Genomic DNA, 17,334 nt, shown 5'->3' with positions numbered 1-17,334 from the left:
TCTTTTGAAATTGATCTATGTGTAGGATATACACTATGATTTAAAACCTTGATAAGAAAGATAAGCCTTGAATAGGTCTTCAAATCCAGAATAATTCTTACTAATATTATAAATGCGAATGTTTAGATGGATGGATGAATGGATTGATGGATGGGTGTTTGTTAGAAGGTATCTCCGGAACGGATCTTCGGATCTCGCTGAAATTTGGCATAAATGTAGAACATAGTGTGAAAGAACACATGGGCTACTAATTAAGTTTTTTTTATAATACCGCGCGGACGGAGTGCCGGGCGACTGCAAGTACTATAATGTTTTTTTTCTACAGATGTACCAAGTAAACCAGAAGGCCCTGTTGTTATGAAGGAAATAAGCAAAGAATCTGTCACAATACAATGGAAGCCACCTTTGGACGATGGCGGCTTAGATATAACAAAATACGCAGTTGAAAAATATGATCCGGAAATGAGGCAATGGCTTAAAGTAGCTGATGTTGATAAAGAAGTTACATCTTATTGCTTCCAAGGATTGAATGAAAATAATAGTTATAAATTTAGAATAATGGCCATAAATCCTATCGGGGTCTCTGAAGCTTTGGAAAGCGAGGTGATAGTAATAAAGACAGCTTTGGGTAAGTAAAACTTTGAAGAGTATTAAGACAATTGAACATTTTATATATGAAATTAATACAGTTTTATTTTAATAATGCTTTATATTTATTCCAGACGTGCCATCACCACCGTTGGGCCCGTTAGGTATTTACGGCATAACTAGTGATTCTGTCACGATATCATGGTCTCCATCCGAAAGAAATGGTGGTTCTGCTATACTGGACTACACTGTAGAAATCAAAGACGGCAAAAAGTGGAAACAAATAGCTACCGTTACAAACACCACGGCTAAAATAGAAAAACTGCGTGCAAATGTGTCATACAAATTGAGAATATACGCTAGAAATGAAATTGGTGTGAGCTTACCTTACATTCCCGAACAAGAAATAACTATTGGGAAAACTTTATGTAAATATTTTTATTATCTCTTACTTTAATACTAAAATTTTTTTACAAAAAAAAAAGATTTTGTGTTAAAATTTATGTCTTAAAATTTATGTTTATTTTAATATTTAAAATAATTTACTATTTTAGCTCCACCTTCTCAACCGCTAAACGTTGTGGTACGAGAAATTACTTCGAGATCAGTCACTCTGTCGTGGATGGCCCCAGAGAGCGATGGTGGCAGCGTAATAACAAGTAAGATGGACATATTATGTTTATTATTTCATAACTAAAACCTTTAGAAGGTTTTTAATATGAGCCTGAAAATAAGTTACTTAATGCATTATAGACGTCGTTTTTTTTTCTTATCATACATATTTAAATTAAAACTTTTAATTTCAGATTACATAATAGAATATACGACAGCAAATAGAAAATCATGGTCGAAAATTATCACAGTTAATGGTTCAACCTATGAACATTGTATTGAGAACATTAGGGAAAAGGAAGATCTCATATTCAGAATATCTGCAGAAAACATAATTGGCATTAGTTTACCGACAGAATCAGAATTAGTGCATTTGGAGAAACATGCCAGTAAGTTTGTTTTTAATAAGTCTTTTCCTATTAGTATATTTGAATTTTAACTAGCTCGGTTAATCGTTATTCCACACAAATATCCGTATTAAAATTAATAAAATGTATAAAGAAATGCCAAATAAACTTCCGAAGAAATGATAACTATTTTTATTTTACAAGTAATGTATACAAAGATGTTATTATAGTAGTAGGAATATAGTAGGAATATAGGGCGTCGGTGGCTCAAGGGTAATCTGCAAGTATTGGGTTCGAATCCAGTCATGTACCAATGTGTTTTTTGATTTACAAATGTACTTTTTTCCAACATTCTTGCGGTGAAGGAAAACATCGTGATGTAACCTGCACATATCTACGAAGAAATTTATAGATATGTGTGAAGTCAACCAATATGTCCTGAACCAGCGCGGTTGTCTTAGGTCTAATCATCTCTAATACAGGGTAGGCTTCGATCCTCTCAGTGGGGATGTATAAAAATAAAAAGTGAGAGTAGCGTAACGAAGTCATAGTAAAAAGTTGAATACAAATCCGTTGCTTTCATAACCGAAGTTAATTATTTATCAATTTGTATTCCAGCTGTACCTTCCCCACCAATTGGACCATTAGAAATCAGAACAGTAGGCAATAACATTGTTATGACGTCTTGGGGAACGCCGGAATGGGACGGAGGTGCCCCTCTGTTGGGATACAACATAGCCATCCGCGACGTCACAAAAACAATGTGGATGGAAGTTGGTAAAGTTGACAGTCAAACATTGAAATTCAATATCAAGGATTTGAGTGAGAACCATACCTACATGATAAGAATATACGCTCGCAACGAAATTGGTATCAGCGAACCGCTTGAATCCGATGAACCATTTAAAGTTATTCCTGGAGAAGGTAAATATTTATTCATTTTTGTTATATTTTTTTTAATTACCAAAGTGCTTATAGTGCTTATGCTATTGAAGCATTTAGCAAGTGCGTTTTCTTCTTTTATAAGCTTTTCAATTTAACCTTTAACGATTTTTTATTAAAACTGTTATTACTCTATACTTCAGTACTAATTATATTGGTCTTTACCGAGCATGGTCATACTGACTGAGAGACCAATCACAATCTAGTCATTGTTTGTCTTTGAACGCACTTTTCTTTAGTTACTTACTATCATCATTACCATTCGTTATTCGTTCCTTGTAGAATATGCCTTGGCTTACTTCTCCCGCTATCATTTATTGGTTACTGAACTTTGTAATTTAAGTGACAATAATTTGTACAGACTCATATGCTGATGAGGAACCGGGCGAACAAACAGAGATGACAGAGCCGACGTCCTTCAGTACACAGACGACGACATCGTGGCTACGCGAACACAACATGGACGCCGACATACGATCTTACGCCCGTGGCTCCCTCCTGCGACGTGACGAGTATTTCTTCAGAATATGGTACTACGCCAAACAACTGTTCAAGTGAATTAATAACGCACGTTCGAACATTGACCTGTGATATTTCAGAACAAAATTTATTGTTCATATAGTTCGCGAATAGTAAACATTAGACTAAAATTTGAAGAGCGTCCATCTTGAATTCTATCTCGCTTAAAGTTTGTTACCATTTTTATATGAATGTAATTTAAAAAGAAATATTTATTATAGATATTAAGCTAAATTATTTATTTATTTAAAAAATATACTTAATAATGTAATTTATAAAATTTGATGTTAATATTTAAGCCTTATCTTTATTTATTTACTAGGGGAGACGTTTTAAATATAGGTGCATTAATTTCGAAATAATTGATAAGACTTAAATAATATACATCGAATTTTATTAAAAATGGAAAAATGAAATAAATAATAGCAACCCAAATAAAACATGTTTTTTTTTTCGACTACAAAATACATTGAATATATCCTACTCCTCTTGGTAAAGGTCGCGATTATGAATATAACAGATGAGTTAAGAATTATATCTTTCAATTCAAAATCAGAGGAAAAAAAACTATTGAATCTGTAAGGGAAAATGTTTCTAATGTCCACTCTATAACTAACTTGTTACTTTTTGGTCTCTGTCATACATAGGTTATTTAGGGTTAAAAAAAGAACATAGCTAAGTACTCATTTATTTAATATCAAATATTTAACTTAACTATTATGATAAAATGAAAAGGCATCTAATTACGAGTATTTAAAGTTCAAGATTCGAACATTGAAATGTTAAAGAGTAAAACTGTATTGTTATTACATTGTTACTAATAAATGCTTAAAATACAATAACTTTAAAACCAACACTTCATGATACTATATTGGCACTAATACATAAATTAGAATCAACGAACAATCATGACAATTTTATAATAAAAAACATTGTTATAATCTAAATAGTAGGCACAGCTACAAACACACATTACTGGCGATTTCTGCGACCTGGAAATTAAAAACAAATTAAGTGTTAATAATCATCATATTATATGAGTCAAGCTTTTATATAAATAACTAACAATTATTCTTTTTCAAATATCTTGTCAGCCTAAGATCATCTTTGCGCTACGCAAATCCCTCTCCCGCATCCCGCTACGCCACGACACACCTAAAAATTATTGTGCTCTGCGCAGCGATAAGTGCAAATTTAAGAGCCGCCAATATATGTTAAAAAATTAATACGTGTAAAATGAATGAAGTAATTTTTATTTATTTATATGTGTCTTACCCTTATCTTTGGTGGACTTGACTTGTTTGTTTTTGTTGCATTTTTTAGTAATGCGTCGGCTTTGGTCGCAAGTCGGGTCGCTGTTTGCTTTCAACATGTCTGTCCTAGACATCTCGCCATTGGCACTACATTCGCTCCATGATGATTTCTCGTAACGACACGCTTTTAACAGAAAAATAATATGTTTAACTGTGTCATCAAGTAGACATTAGATTTATTGTTTTTATATGACGGAATGCGATAAAACAATAATATTGCATGTCTTCAAATTATTTTTTGCCGTTGAAAATACTGTGAGAATCTTCATTTTTACATAATATAAAAAAAAAGAAGTAATAGTGAACAAAATAAAAGTGTTTTTACCTTTCTTACATTTCTTCTGAATCGTTTTTGTACGTTCGCAGTTCGAAACATCTCCTTTTTTCAAAGTAAGCGTTCGCGAACGTATGTTCGTTTTGGAGTCGCATTCGGACCAGGCGCCTCTGACATAGCGACATGTCTCTGAACAAACATATAAAATTACACTTAAATATATTTAATTAATTTTAATTAAAAATATGAAATGAGATGAATGATGAAAGAATTTTATGTTATGGTAGGTAATAGTTTAAATAATTGAAAATGACATGACGACTTCTAATCAAGGATACCATAATTAATTCAATTTTTTTCATGTGCTGAGTTATCATGGTATAAATATAAAATAGACAATTTGTATTGTATGAACCTCTACTATAATATGTATATGTTATATACCTCTACTTTTAGCGCCTCTTTCGTTGCGGACGACCGCTTCATGGTCGCCATTCTCCAAAACCTCCCCTTCAGCTGACGCTATAGCCACCAGTAGTAGGATCAAACCAGCAACCATCCAACCGCACTGTTTATACTGCAACAAAATTATAACAAAACAATATAGCAATTTTGAACTCGCCAACTAGAGTATTGTAAGCTAATCGGGAGCCTAAAAATTATGTCGGATGGTAAACCGTATGTTTTTTTTTCTTTTTAATTATTGTTGAAAAAGACCTTTTATTAGAAAATTGTATACCTAGTCAATACATTTCCTCTTTGATTTAATAATATCAATAGTAATAATATAAATTGTATTGCGTTCACTAAATATACGAAAAGCTGAGTCCAGTTGTGGACATATATAGGTTGATTATTATTATACTAAACCATTATATCAGTCTCCAAAGAATCAAGTAAACCTAACCATGGGTTTTCATTAACGAAACACTAGTTCAAACAAAAAGGTCTTTCGCCGTTATGAAAATTTGTACACTTATCAATTACTTAAATGGTTTATAAATTCGAATAAACATCGGATGCGAAGTTGCGCCAGCATTACGGTGAGTTTCCACTCTTGTAACACTTGTATAGAAACAATATCACAGTTTCTTTTATGGTTTTTGAAAATATCATTATAATCCCATTCGTCCTGTTACCATCGTACATAAAACACGAAGGACTGAGACACAGAATTTAATTTAATAAAAGAATAAAATAATTTAGAAAATGACGCAAGCAAATTAATGTATTTTATTTATATTAAAATTACTAAAACTCTATCAACATCTTGGTCTTAAATCTACAATCTGCTTAACTATCGGTTAATTGACTGAACGGAGCAGTTTTAAATACAAGAGTTCGCTTCGCATTTTTTATTTACATTATAAAATTTCGCAATAGCTTTACGTTTGATGAGAATAAAGTTGTTTTTCAATATTACTTTTAAAAATTTTAATAGTTTAACTTGAATAAATATTTTTAATCAATAAACATATAAATTATACTTTAATTTGCTAAAATTAGTTCACAATATTTCTTATAGGTGAAGACAATTGGTGATAATAGTTTTTTTCCTATTCAAAATAAAAATGAAGCACATTTTCTAAAGTTGATTATATTAGGTATTGACTTTAATATTTTTTATCATTATTGTCCTCGTTTGTAAACAATTGACAACATGAATTGTGGTTTTAGAGAGCAATTTGTAAATTCATATCGCTTATGTTTATTAATATACGTCGAACGAATGATAGTGACCAGTCAACGACATTATTGTTTCATAGTTACGGACTCAATACGAAAATAAACTCAATGAGTTGCTTGCCACTTGAATCTGATAACAAGTGTGGTGATAATAATTTATTGTTTTATGTTTTTACAGGAAGTGTACAGGCTCCGTATCCGGGTCTGTCTTGTCCCTAATATACTTTCATGATCATTTCTCAGTTTTATATTGAGCATTTCTCCAATTTAATTGTTTTAATTCGCTATCATTAAATTTGTATATAAACAAATTTTGCCGCTAAAACAGATGTCAAGTGGCGACATCTCGTAGCTGAATTGCATCCCTGACCTAAAATTCGAACAAAGACCCCTGGAACTAAAGAAACAAAAGCAACAAAGTGCTTGTACGTAATGTAACACTAGTTTTCATCTTTATTTCTACGCCGTGGCATAAGTATTGATTTACAGAGAGACAAAACAAAAAAGTCCGTAGAGGATGCATTCCACAAAAAGACCCATAAAAATACCTACATATGGTATCTATTAATATGCTACGTGTTAGAGCGGGACGGATTAAATTGCATAGGTTACGGAATCCGACACAATATTTGTATCGGAATCAGATGACAGCAGATCATTCACAATAAGTTGAAAATAAAAATCCTTGTTTATTTTTATCCCTTAATTTTTGTATTCTCCCAATTGTTTTTTTATATTAATATATTTGGAATAAATGCATAAATAATAGTAAATTCAAGAAGTAAAACCAGAACGAACGGAAGTAAAACAATCTTTAACAATATAATTTGGTATTGTAAAAATTTCTGTTATTTCACGAGGAACAATTATGATTAATAATAAATAAAGGAATGTATTTTTTAAATTGACGCGTGTATTATAAATTAAAAACAATTTATAAAGTTTGATTTATGTAATATCGCACTTAAAAGTCGCAGTAATTCTAAATTATTTCGAAATCTACTTATATTGGGGATCAATAAGTATTTCGATTAGTTAAAATGTGCTTACCTCCATGTTCGCAGTTCAATTTCTTTGAGTAGAGTAGAGTGCGTGCTGTCCGGTCGAGGTTCGGTACGCGAGTGCGCGACGCTAGAGACTCCGAGACTCGGAGGACGCTTGGCTATTGATCTGTCCCTTACTACACCCGGGACTGGTAAAGTACCACTGTACACAGCATACTCCTGCTCCTGGTCCCCCGCCGCCCCTCGCCCGATACTGTCGCCTCCCCCCGGACACATCCGAAAGATCTCTCTATCTACGACCCAACAAGATTTATTACTTTTTCCGGGAATGACCGGATTTCCTTCGCGGGACGACTTTGGTTTTTTTCCTGGCGAGACGCCAATTAACTTAGAGATTTAATGCGCAGCTTGATTCCATTTTGTTTTCATACAACTTGTCGAAACCCGTTTTTAAGAAACAATTATACTTTAAATACCCTTAAAATAAGTAACTTAACGAGAAATAGTGTGGACATTTAAAAAAAAAAGAAAAACAAGAACCAGATGTACATGTGATTTCATTTTCGTCATTATTTTGTTAACACTTACTAAGACTTTCTTGAAGGTATCAGATCATGGCTCTTCAATGGTCAAATCGAGCAACGTTGGATGGGAATATGAACATTATAAGTAGAATACTTTAACAACACCCTTAGACCGTAGACAATACTAAATTACTACTAAGGACTACTAAGTACGTCATGAAACCGTAAACGTAACATTCTTCATACATTTTATGTTATATTACATCGTAGATTGTTTAGATTATAGTGAGAGTTTTAAAAATGTCTTTGACAAAAATACAATTTAAAGTGAGGCACACCTGCTGTAGGAATTTAATTTTAGATATTTCAAAAGTATTTGGTGCGCGTGAAACTCTGAGAACACTTGCATCTCGACATTTCTTTCCTTTTACTTTTTACATCGTGTCCTCAAGTTGGCAAGTTGAAAATAAAACGAGTGCAATTTCATTTTGATGTCAGGAAAATATTTTAAAAATGTTTTCGCATATAAACGATTTATATATTAAAATTGGTTAATTAATTTTTGCCAAATTCAATTATAACATTAAATTGTTTATATACAATGTGAAAATGGACAATTTTAGCAATGGAAACCCACGGCGAAGTTGTTATTTGGTACCATCCATGAGATATCACCGCGATCGATTTCGACCGGGAAGAATTCATTTACGAAACATAACTGTAACATCGCAATGCATAAATGAATTGAATTTCGTAAATGAATATCGCAATTCCGGGATGTTCGTATTTGTACTGTTTAATATTTCTGCGCATTTTAATTAACGTTACTGTTTATAGTTGCGTGTATATTGCATATCGACTGGAAGGAATTACGCAGAATTGGTTCAGAAAATCGTATTAAATCAAATGAATTTTTTTTTTAATGAATGCAAACTTACAAATTCAATTACATATTCGTTAGTTAAAATTAAAATGGATCAGAGGATTTTAAGTCAGAATATTCATTAAATACTAGCCGTCGACCGCTACTCTGTCCGCGCGGCATTAAGGCGCGGTTCTTCCAGGCTAGTTTCTACATATATGCCAAAATATCATCAAGATCCGTTGAGCCATTCCGGAGTTACCTTCAAACAAACATCCATCCATCCATCCAGCTAAAGACGTCAGCAAAAACAACAGCTGTTGCAAGAATTGGCCGTAAAATAACACGACCACACAGAAGACTGGCGTGAATTGGAAGCAATTCCGCGTTTCGTCTGATGAGTGTGCGTTCTTCTTATAAAGGAAAGAATGGGAATGGGATGGGGACTTGTCGGAGTAGGAGACATATAGTAAGGGGAAATATTCTCTTTCTATACATACCCGTCTCCATTGATTAAAGGTAGGCAACGCGTCTGCAATTGTGGATATCTATGGGCTGCGGTCGCTTCGCTATTTCAGCGAATCAGGTGGTCGCTTGCTCGTTTGCCAACTTATGTTATGTAAAAAAAAAATACAGTCGAATTGATAACCTCCTTCTTTTTGAAGTCGGCTAAAAAATGTATTAGTAAAATACTTCGATGTTTTATAGTTTAAGCGTAAGCTAAAAACAATAATCGAGTATTGAATTTAATGTATTTTACTAAGATAAATTGATTCCGGGTTTGTATTTTAGGGTTTAAAAAATAAAATTAATCCATATCTTTAAAGCAATGGTTTTAGATCTTTTACTGGTTCTCAAAATCTTTGCTTTTTATTTACATATACTAATTTTATACTTTACTTTCCTCTCAGCTTTAAGCAAAATATTTTTTTTAATTATAGAAAATCCTGAAAATTTCTAACAGATTCGAATCACTGTAAATAGTACCAATAAGCTACTTTAACTTTAATTTAAGTAACGTTTTAATAATCCTCTTAAATAAAATTGTTCAATTAGTTGAATTAATCTTTCTCCGAGCATCGTATCGCAGTGGAATTCTCGATAAGCCTTCGGAATAATTAAATCTGTTAAATTTTATATTTAGCTATTTAAAGTATACAATTTCCATTACTCTTAGTAACCTATTTCAAAAATATTTATTCTATTTAAAATGAAGCCTGATGGTTAGCGAAACAGGTCAAATAACATGACCTAACAGAGACCTAAGAGGGGGTTACAAGAGTATAGTTTATTATGATGCGTTTCGTCCGATCAGTAATGTAGAAGATGTGCAATTTTAGAACGCTTTCCCCACCCACAATTTTTTAAAAAGGAGAATTAATAGGAGAAGTTGATTTACAAAAAAGGCAAGAAGAAGGAAAATAATACATCATTTTTATTGTCAATTTTACCCTCGGTCAAATAACTCACGAACTTGATTACTACGGCGATTACATAAAATCAGGTGACACATTTACTCATTTACCATTATTAAATGAAAAATGCAATCTTAAGATCAATTATCTATATATATAAAAGAAAGTCGTGTTAGTTACACATAACTCAAGAACGGCTGAATCGATTTGACTGAAAATTGGTAGGCAGGTAGCTTAGAACCAGGAAACGGACATAGGATAATTTTTACCCCGTTTTCTATTTTTCATTCCGCGCGGACGGAGTCGTGGGTAAAAGCTAGTTTTAAATATATTCTATTCTAAAATATTTTACCGCTAGAATAAACTAAGAAGCATTTAACTTAGATTTAAAAGAACTGCAAATATAAAGAAAATACATTTCATTTTCTATCAGTGTCTGTGAAACGTAATAAGCGCAAGAAAGCATCAGACCACTTTGGATCCGTTGAATTTTACATTAAAATTTGTAGAAATGCAATATGACTAAAAGAACGATGCAGCTGCTTTTCTATTCCTTTAGCAGACTTTAAAAATAATAATAACTAATTCAGAATATCAAACTTTAACGTGAAATTCATTTTGTTTAGAAATTTTCGATTGTAAGAAAAACTTTTAAAATAATATTTCCTCTATTCTGAAGGTTTCTTGCTTTGTTAAAATATAACATTTATAAAGATACCAGTTATAGTTAAAGTGCTATATTGAATGTTAGCAATAAGTTGAATTAATAAAAGCAAAAAAAATCAAAGCCCCAAAATACCTTAGCATATGTTGCACACACAAAATTGTATACATATTTTTCATTATTTCAAAGCCCCGTCGTCAGTATACTTCATCAAGCTTCTTTTATAAAAATGCTATCTGTAGTTACAATCTGAACCGGATTCTCTTTTCGCCTTTGAAACGTTTCCAGCATGAAAATGCAAAAGCTTCCGACGTATGAAAAGCGGAGGGAGCACAAATGCGACCGTGTTCTGTTGAGTCGAGTGTACGACGGCCCACAGAGTGACAGGTAACTTCACAAAGCATGTAGCCAGGCTCTTATGAAAGCTGCCAACAGAATTTGGAATTTTTGTCAAAGGAATTAGAAGGATGACTCGCAAAAAAATCTCGTTAAAGTTTCAAACAAAGGCCTATTCAAGGCAAACATGTGAATCCTATTAAGGGTTATGAGATTTTTAGTCAAACACTAAACCGGAATGCTTTCATTATGCATGACTTTGATGACCTCTTGGCTATTATAGTAACAATCGAAAATAGAAAGAATAATAATAGCCACTTAGTTGAAAATAGATGTTCAGTTCTAAAGTCACTGCCATATGACATAAGGAGCGTATTATTTATAAATTCTGCTAGCAGTGTATGTCGGCATTCATACCTATCTACTTTTTTGCTGCTATTTATCTATTAACATTATGAATAGTACGAAGTGAAGTTACCTAACTTCTACGCTTGTATACACGTGTTGAAGTGCATACAATATTTCAATATTTTTTTTTGTCTCTACGTTATCGGTGAGCATTGCTAGATTTGTTTTAGTAACAAAATTAACGATCCGTGAAAACTTATTAATTAAATTGCTATCGTTTATGTTCACACCACAATGCATCGTAGTAACTAGCACCATGAAAATATGGATTGCACTACACATATTTGGTATGACTTTCATTACAATGAAATATTTTTTCAATATTACAATGCTATGCTAAATAATATTTATTCTCAATACAAATCATATCAATGAATATTTCTATTTTCAGTTGCGTATACAACAATAACTAAAGGAGACGCTCCATTTCAACCACGTGAGAAATCAGTGCCTTTTATTGTAAGTATTATAAGCTGTGTCCTTATGTATTACCCGACGTATTTTTGGGTACAAAACTATACGACAGACAATTTAGGATCCTCCCTGAGTCAGGTCTTCCCGAATTAAATAAAAAAAAAAAAAAACAAATAAATACTTCACAATACGAGCACCAACTAGACAAGATGCGTTATGAGCTGGTGTGTTTATAACAGAAGAAATAGATAAGTTTATAATATAATCTATTATATGTGTTAACGATATATGTTACGTTACATCCATTGATCGAAGTTACAAAGTAAACTTTTCTACGTAGTCTTTATTATATCCCCCTTTAGCAGAGCAATTTCTTTTAGTTAGAATAAAATTGTCGCTCGGTAGCTGAGTGGCGTGTTGATTGTCTAATCAAAGCCGACAGCTGAACAACTTCCTCGTCGAGTATTCTCATCCTTAATATTTCAAAACATACTTTGAAAACAGAAGTACATTCTTTAACTTTAAAGATTTATGACAATTTTAATTTTAGAAGTTTTTAATACTAAAGGCGCTAAGTGAGTTATAGAGGTATAAGCGGACAGAGAATCTGCAAACCATTACCGAATATTGTCTGTCAACTCGGCAAATCCCGCCCTTTTTTACATAGAAAGGAGGCAAAAGAACAACGGAAACTTCACGATGATCATCGACGTCCAAAAGAACTGCATATCCAAAGGCTGGTAGCCTTTTAGAAAGAGACAGACGTGCTTCTTGAAAGACCCTAGGGACTCTGTTTTAGAACACGATAAAAGCGGCAAGCCATATAACCCGTTGTTTTAATTTATAACTCATGATGCCCACATAACATCCATTCAAATTTAAATTATTTTCCTTGCAATGAAATTTTACAGGTTTATTTTTTATCACGTTATCGAGGCATTTGCGTTGGTACTCTGGTGTCAAGAACTGCTGTTTTAACAGCAGCGGTTTGCGTTACCCATCCGCTAACAGTTACCAAGGACACGAGGCCCATTAACGTGGTTGCTACTACGTTCTATCGACATCCAAGACGAGGAATAAGAATACAAGTTACCAAGATTATCATACCAAAATGTGAGTACGTAAATATAGTTCTAAAATGTTTTTATTATTAGAGAGTCTGGGATCCTTTCTTTTTACTTTAAGATCAAAATTTATACACAGCATAAAAAAACATACATAAAAGGTGAATACACTTTGTATAAGTGTATTTTTTGTACTATAAAATACACAGTTACAATAAAAGTAAACCTTCACCTTTTTAAGAAAAAAAACTAGTTAACAGTTTCTATTATTTTATATAATGAACGTGCTTTACACTATTCATTATATTTAAAAAATAATATAACTTTCAGATCCGATATTTACTTTAACGATAAAAAATTAAACGCTTTTTACCTTTGCCTTTTAACAAAATGAAGTTCAGATCACGTGCGCTGTACCGTATCTGCATTTGATTGATATTGGAAACGGATTTTATTTTTAACGTTTTTGCATACAAAATGAAGGTTTAATCGTGTGAGTGTTTTAAAGGGAGCAGAGGTTTTATTAAAATTTTAATCTAGCACCGTCAGATATTAAAATCCGTAAATGAGAGCACATTTCAGCGTCAGCTGCCATAAAGTACAGCTTACAAATCATATTTCCTTGATTAAAATTTTTAAAAAGTTTCACAGCTATCCAGCTTTCATGTCAGTGAAATCACGGAATATTTCAATATTTTTATGAACCATTCTGTAATCGTGAAATATATCTTTTTCGAAATTCCAAATGTTTAAAATACTTTACTTAAAGTATGAATTGATAAAAGTATGTTAACCAATGCAACGTTTCGGATATTTTTTTTATTACGTGATATAAACGAGACAAAAAACAGAAAAATATTGATTTTCATTCATATTTATAAATCGTATTTTCGAATGCCTAACATAATACTGAAACAAAAACTGAAATAAAACTGAAATTTTAAAAGAGTTGCATGAAAGCAATACATTTTAAATTTTCCGTCTTTCCTTTCTCAGAGAAAAAGCATTGATAATCTTCTTAGTGAATCACTACGAACAAGTCACAACAAAGAAAAAGGACCTTTACAAAACAAAGAACTAAAAAAATACTTAATTACGTTCCAAGGCAACGTAAATATTTGAAAACCGGCTATTTTATGGGAATATAAATTTAGAAAAATTGATATGATAGGATCGCAGCAAATAAAAATCCATTATCACATTTTATGATGTAGAAAGTAGTGTAAACGTAGTAAAAAGAATGAATAGTATGCATTTTGTTTTTTCCAAGGGGTCAACGTAACATCGAATCGTGGTTATTTGATGCAAAGTTCACCAGCACTTATGTTACTGAAGCAAACGGTGCCGGACATCATAGCCGAGGTACCAATGCGAGGCATCCCCGTTGACTTCGAAAACGAAAGCTTTACTCTCCACGACGAATGCGCTATGATCGGATGGCATTTCTTCTACAAAGGAGTTGAGTATTCTAATGTTTAGATAAATAGGATTAAAGGAGAACGAGAAGGTTATATATTATACATATCGTGCTATGCAGTTTTTATTATTCTTGAATAGCGCGAGACTTATCACTACATTTGTCATTCTGCGTCTCGAAAGAACTTGCTTGGCATTGATTCCAAACTCCTCTATAGTATCAAGCAAAAAAAATTCTTTAGTTACCAAATAACAGAAATTTTACTACGATTCTCGCCATGTGGCGAGATTTGCGTTGAACACGAACATCTGGTGGTCCCAACCCACTTGTGTTTGTTTAATTTTTTACTTTTATTTTTGAACTTTTATATTTTTAGAAATCTTTGAAGCATTCGTTTGTATTTTAAGCAAAAAGACAAAAGAATAGAAGAACCATTTTGTTGAAAATATTACGTCTAATCTTGATTTTTAAATTAACCACGATGTTTGTTTCAGGATGTAATATATCAAAAGAAGAAATTTCTCCTACAAAGGAATATGCGTGTGCAATTTCTGAATATTGCTAAAAGACGTTTATGGTGTGACCCGTTGTCAGTGAGATTTCACGCAGCACTTGTAAATCTCGGCTTCATTGGTTATTCAGATGAAAGCGCAGCAATATGTATTAGAGATGTAAGGATCAAACTTCTCAATTTTTAACTACATTTTAATCCGATACTGTAAAAACAAGCAGTCACAGTGTTAACTGGATATAACAGATTACCATTATGCGCCATTCTAGCATATCTCATTTCTACCTACATACTACTCATCCATAAATACATACCCATACATACACTTTGCAATGTAAATAAACTAACAACATAATGAACCATGTCATCTATTATTTACTAAAGATAAAACATTAAATTACAGGCAGAAAGAACTGCCCAACCGTGTCACGTAAGTTCACTTAATTATTTATCTACATTTTTTAGGTAATACAAATGCTGAGTTTTATAAATAAAATTACATTAATTACTCTTTGCACATCAAATTCAATTCGAAACTCAGCCTCTCAAATTCATAATGTATATAACTAAGGCTTCACACGCTAACACACTGCCACGAATCTAAACGGATTCGAAGCGAACCTAAAGATATAATATTTGCTTAGTTAAAGTAAGCCATCTAGGCTCGAAATCGAATCTAATATGGAGCCATTTTTGCGTTCCATTTTCAGTTCTTTTTCGTATCTTGCGCGTTCACTTCGTTTCCGGTAGTTTTTTTAACAGGCTGCGTTTTATGTAAATTTTACGGTAATATGTATTATAAAGGGTATGTATGGATCGCCGTTGATCTGCCACGGCGCTTTGGTTGGAATGATGATGGCACCGGACGCTCAGTGGTCTAACTGCACGGGCTTTAGCAACCTGATACACGTATTCAAGAGTAAATCACTTATCTCTTACATGAAATGCGTTCAAAGGTGATACAAACTTTATTATTTACTATGTACAGTTTTTTTTTTAAATTGTAACCGTTCCAAATAACCTTGAAGATAATGCTAGTTATATATAAAAAATAGACGGGATACGAACCCGCGACCGTAGATCGGTAACCCGTACTCCGTTAGGCTATTGGCGCTTCCAAAACTGATAATGCTATATACTATTGATATAAGAACACATCTGTACAAAAATATTCTTTTTTTTGTAACTAGTTACTGTTTTCCTTGAGGAGGCATTTAAAGTTTCACCGGGCGTGAGGTGGCCGGGCGCAGATGGCGCTTAGTCTAAACCTCTTTTAAAAATATTCTTATCCCTTTTATTCCATTTGAATAAAGCCAATGTTTCTGTTTTGTATCGTTATATTTTTGTCCAACGAAATATATTTTCAGCCTTTTCGTTCCTGAATTCGTCATGGATTGGGACACCATGAAGAAATCATTCCACGAAGAAGTGAAGGATGAATACGATTATGTTACAGAACTATATGATGGACTATTAGAAAACTCGGGCAGCACAGAAGAGAAGTGAAGTCATAGATTTAATAAAAGATAAAAATCCATTAAAGGTTTCGGAATATTCTCGGAAAAAAAACAGCTTTTTTTTCTTCATTTTTTTTAATTAATGACTAGTGCATCATACTATAAAATAAATCTTCAGAAGAGTTCAAACGAATTACACCAAACATGAAATACAATGAAGTCTATCAATATAATCCTTAAAGTTTAATCTTCAAAAGGAGATTTTCCATCGCGAAGTATTCTTTCGAAAACATATTGCTTTAAGTTTCTTCGAGGTTACAATAACTTTTAGGTACCATTTTATATACTATTCTTTATTTCACCTCATCTGCAGACTCTGCACCCTCGCGGAGATCGAAGCGTAAACTCGCGTTCACCTCGTAGTCAACGGGTGTACGCCTATGTGGTGCCTACTGAACGATATCGTAGAGCAAGTACTTTTCGTGCAGTTATTACGTAATAGTACAATAAGCGATAGTTGACAAGGTGAAAGGCGGCCATTCAATCAGACAATATTAGTCCGTCATCTTGTTTATTCACAAGATGGCGGACTATAAGTACTTGCTGTCATATATTATGTACATTGTATCGTTGACCTAAATATATATGACTCTAGCAATACATATAGCTGTGTACTAAACTTACATATTATATTTAATAAAGTATATGTCAACATTTTTGGCCACATTAAGACACCTTAGAAAAATACATATTTCTTTAGTAAGTCTAATTTTCTATAGTAATTAAGACATTTTTTTAGAATTTCATTTCGTTTGGCTATTATTATTGGTTTATTAAACAATCTATTACAGAATAATATTTTAATAATCCACAAGTAGCATAATTTTAAGGCATCTTGTGACAGGATCACTTTTTACTAATTATTAAGAAAGAAAAAAAAATTCAACCGTACTCTAAGAATTAAGACAGATTCCTCG

General features: G+C 32.6%; 3 protein-coding genes across 7 annotated transcripts in view; 2 read left to right on the top strand and 1 right to left on the bottom strand.

Moving 5' to 3' along the window:
• The window catches only part of LOC106717044 (titin-like), an 88,085-nt gene extending 84,895 nt beyond the window's left edge, over positions 1 to 3,190 (top strand). For 4 of the 5 annotated variants that reach the window (XM_045686034.1, XM_045686032.1, XM_045686031.1 and 1 more), the window contains 6 exons: positions 326 to 628; positions 723 to 1,016; positions 1,143 to 1,247; positions 1,395 to 1,589; positions 2,166 to 2,471; positions 2,851 to 3,190. In XM_045686034.1, coding sequence (XP_045541990.1) covers positions 326 to 628; positions 723 to 1,016; positions 1,143 to 1,247; positions 1,395 to 1,589; positions 2,166 to 2,471; positions 2,851 to 3,047 — 1,400 coding nt within the window. In that variant the 3' untranslated portion in view covers positions 3,048 to 3,190. The remainder of the gene's footprint in view (positions 1 to 325; positions 629 to 722; positions 1,017 to 1,142; positions 1,248 to 1,394; positions 1,590 to 2,165; positions 2,472 to 2,850) is intronic. The other variant, XM_045686033.1, reaches the window with a different exon arrangement.
• A 676-nt stretch (positions 3,191 to 3,866) lies between these two features.
• Positions 3,867 to 7,476, bottom strand: LOC106717043. The gene is made up of 5 exons (XM_014510730.2): positions 7,332 to 7,476; positions 5,040 to 5,172; positions 4,647 to 4,784; positions 4,284 to 4,445; positions 3,867 to 4,000 (listed from the first exon to the last, which is right to left on the bottom strand). The coding sequence occupies exons 1-5, from the start codon at positions 7,335 to 7,337 to the stop codon at positions 3,981 to 3,983; spliced, it is 459 nt and encodes a 152-aa protein (XP_014366216.2). The 5' UTR covers positions 7,338 to 7,476; the 3' UTR covers positions 3,867 to 3,980.
• Positions 7,477 to 11,736: 4,260 nt separating this feature from the next.
• On the top strand, positions 11,737 to 16,420 carry LOC106717205. Its single transcript, XM_014510940.2, has 8 exons — positions 11,737 to 11,781; positions 11,886 to 11,953; positions 12,820 to 13,021; positions 14,243 to 14,430; positions 14,884 to 15,060; positions 15,304 to 15,330; positions 15,705 to 15,856; positions 16,268 to 16,420. Exons 1-8 carry the CDS (start codon positions 11,751 to 11,753, stop codon positions 16,404 to 16,406), a joined length of 984 nt encoding a protein of 327 aa, XP_014366426.2. The 5' UTR covers positions 11,737 to 11,750; the 3' UTR covers positions 16,407 to 16,420.
• The last annotated feature ends 914 nt before the right edge of the window (positions 16,421 to 17,334 follow it).

Source organism: Papilio machaon, chromosome Z (genome assembly GCF_912999745.1).
Source record: "Papilio machaon chromosome Z, ilPapMach1.1, whole genome shotgun sequence".
Taxonomy (NCBI): Eukaryota; Metazoa; Arthropoda; class Insecta; order Lepidoptera; family Papilionidae; genus Papilio; species Papilio machaon.
Note: the sequence above shows the minus strand (reverse complement) of the source record. Positions and strands in the feature narration are given on the sequence as shown.

What these genes read in the sequence shown, in the direction of transcription:
- LOC106717205 (XM_014510940.2), top strand. Translation starts at nt 11,751, where the DNA reads ATGAAAATATGGATTGCACTACACATATTTG. An exon ending in CAAGATTATCATACCAAAAT is followed by an intron (nt 13,022 to 14,242) that starts GTGAGTACGTAA and finishes GTTTTTTCCAAG; the next exon opens with GGGTCAACGTAACATCGAAT. An exon ending in GGCATTTCTTCTACAAAGGA is followed by an intron (nt 14,431 to 14,883) that starts GTTGAGTATTCT and finishes TGTTTGTTTCAG; the next exon opens with GATGTAATATATCAAAAGAA.
- LOC106717043 (XM_014510730.2), bottom strand. An exon ending in TCAGAAGAAATGTAAGAAAG is followed by an intron (nt 4,446 to 4,646) that starts GTAAAAACACTT and finishes TTCTGTTAAAAG; the next exon opens with CGTGTCGTTACGAGAAATCA. An exon ending in CAAGTCCACCAAAGATAAGG is followed by an intron (nt 4,001 to 4,283) that starts GTAAGACACATA and finishes TTTAATTTCCAG; the next exon opens with GTCGCAGAAATCGCCAGTAA.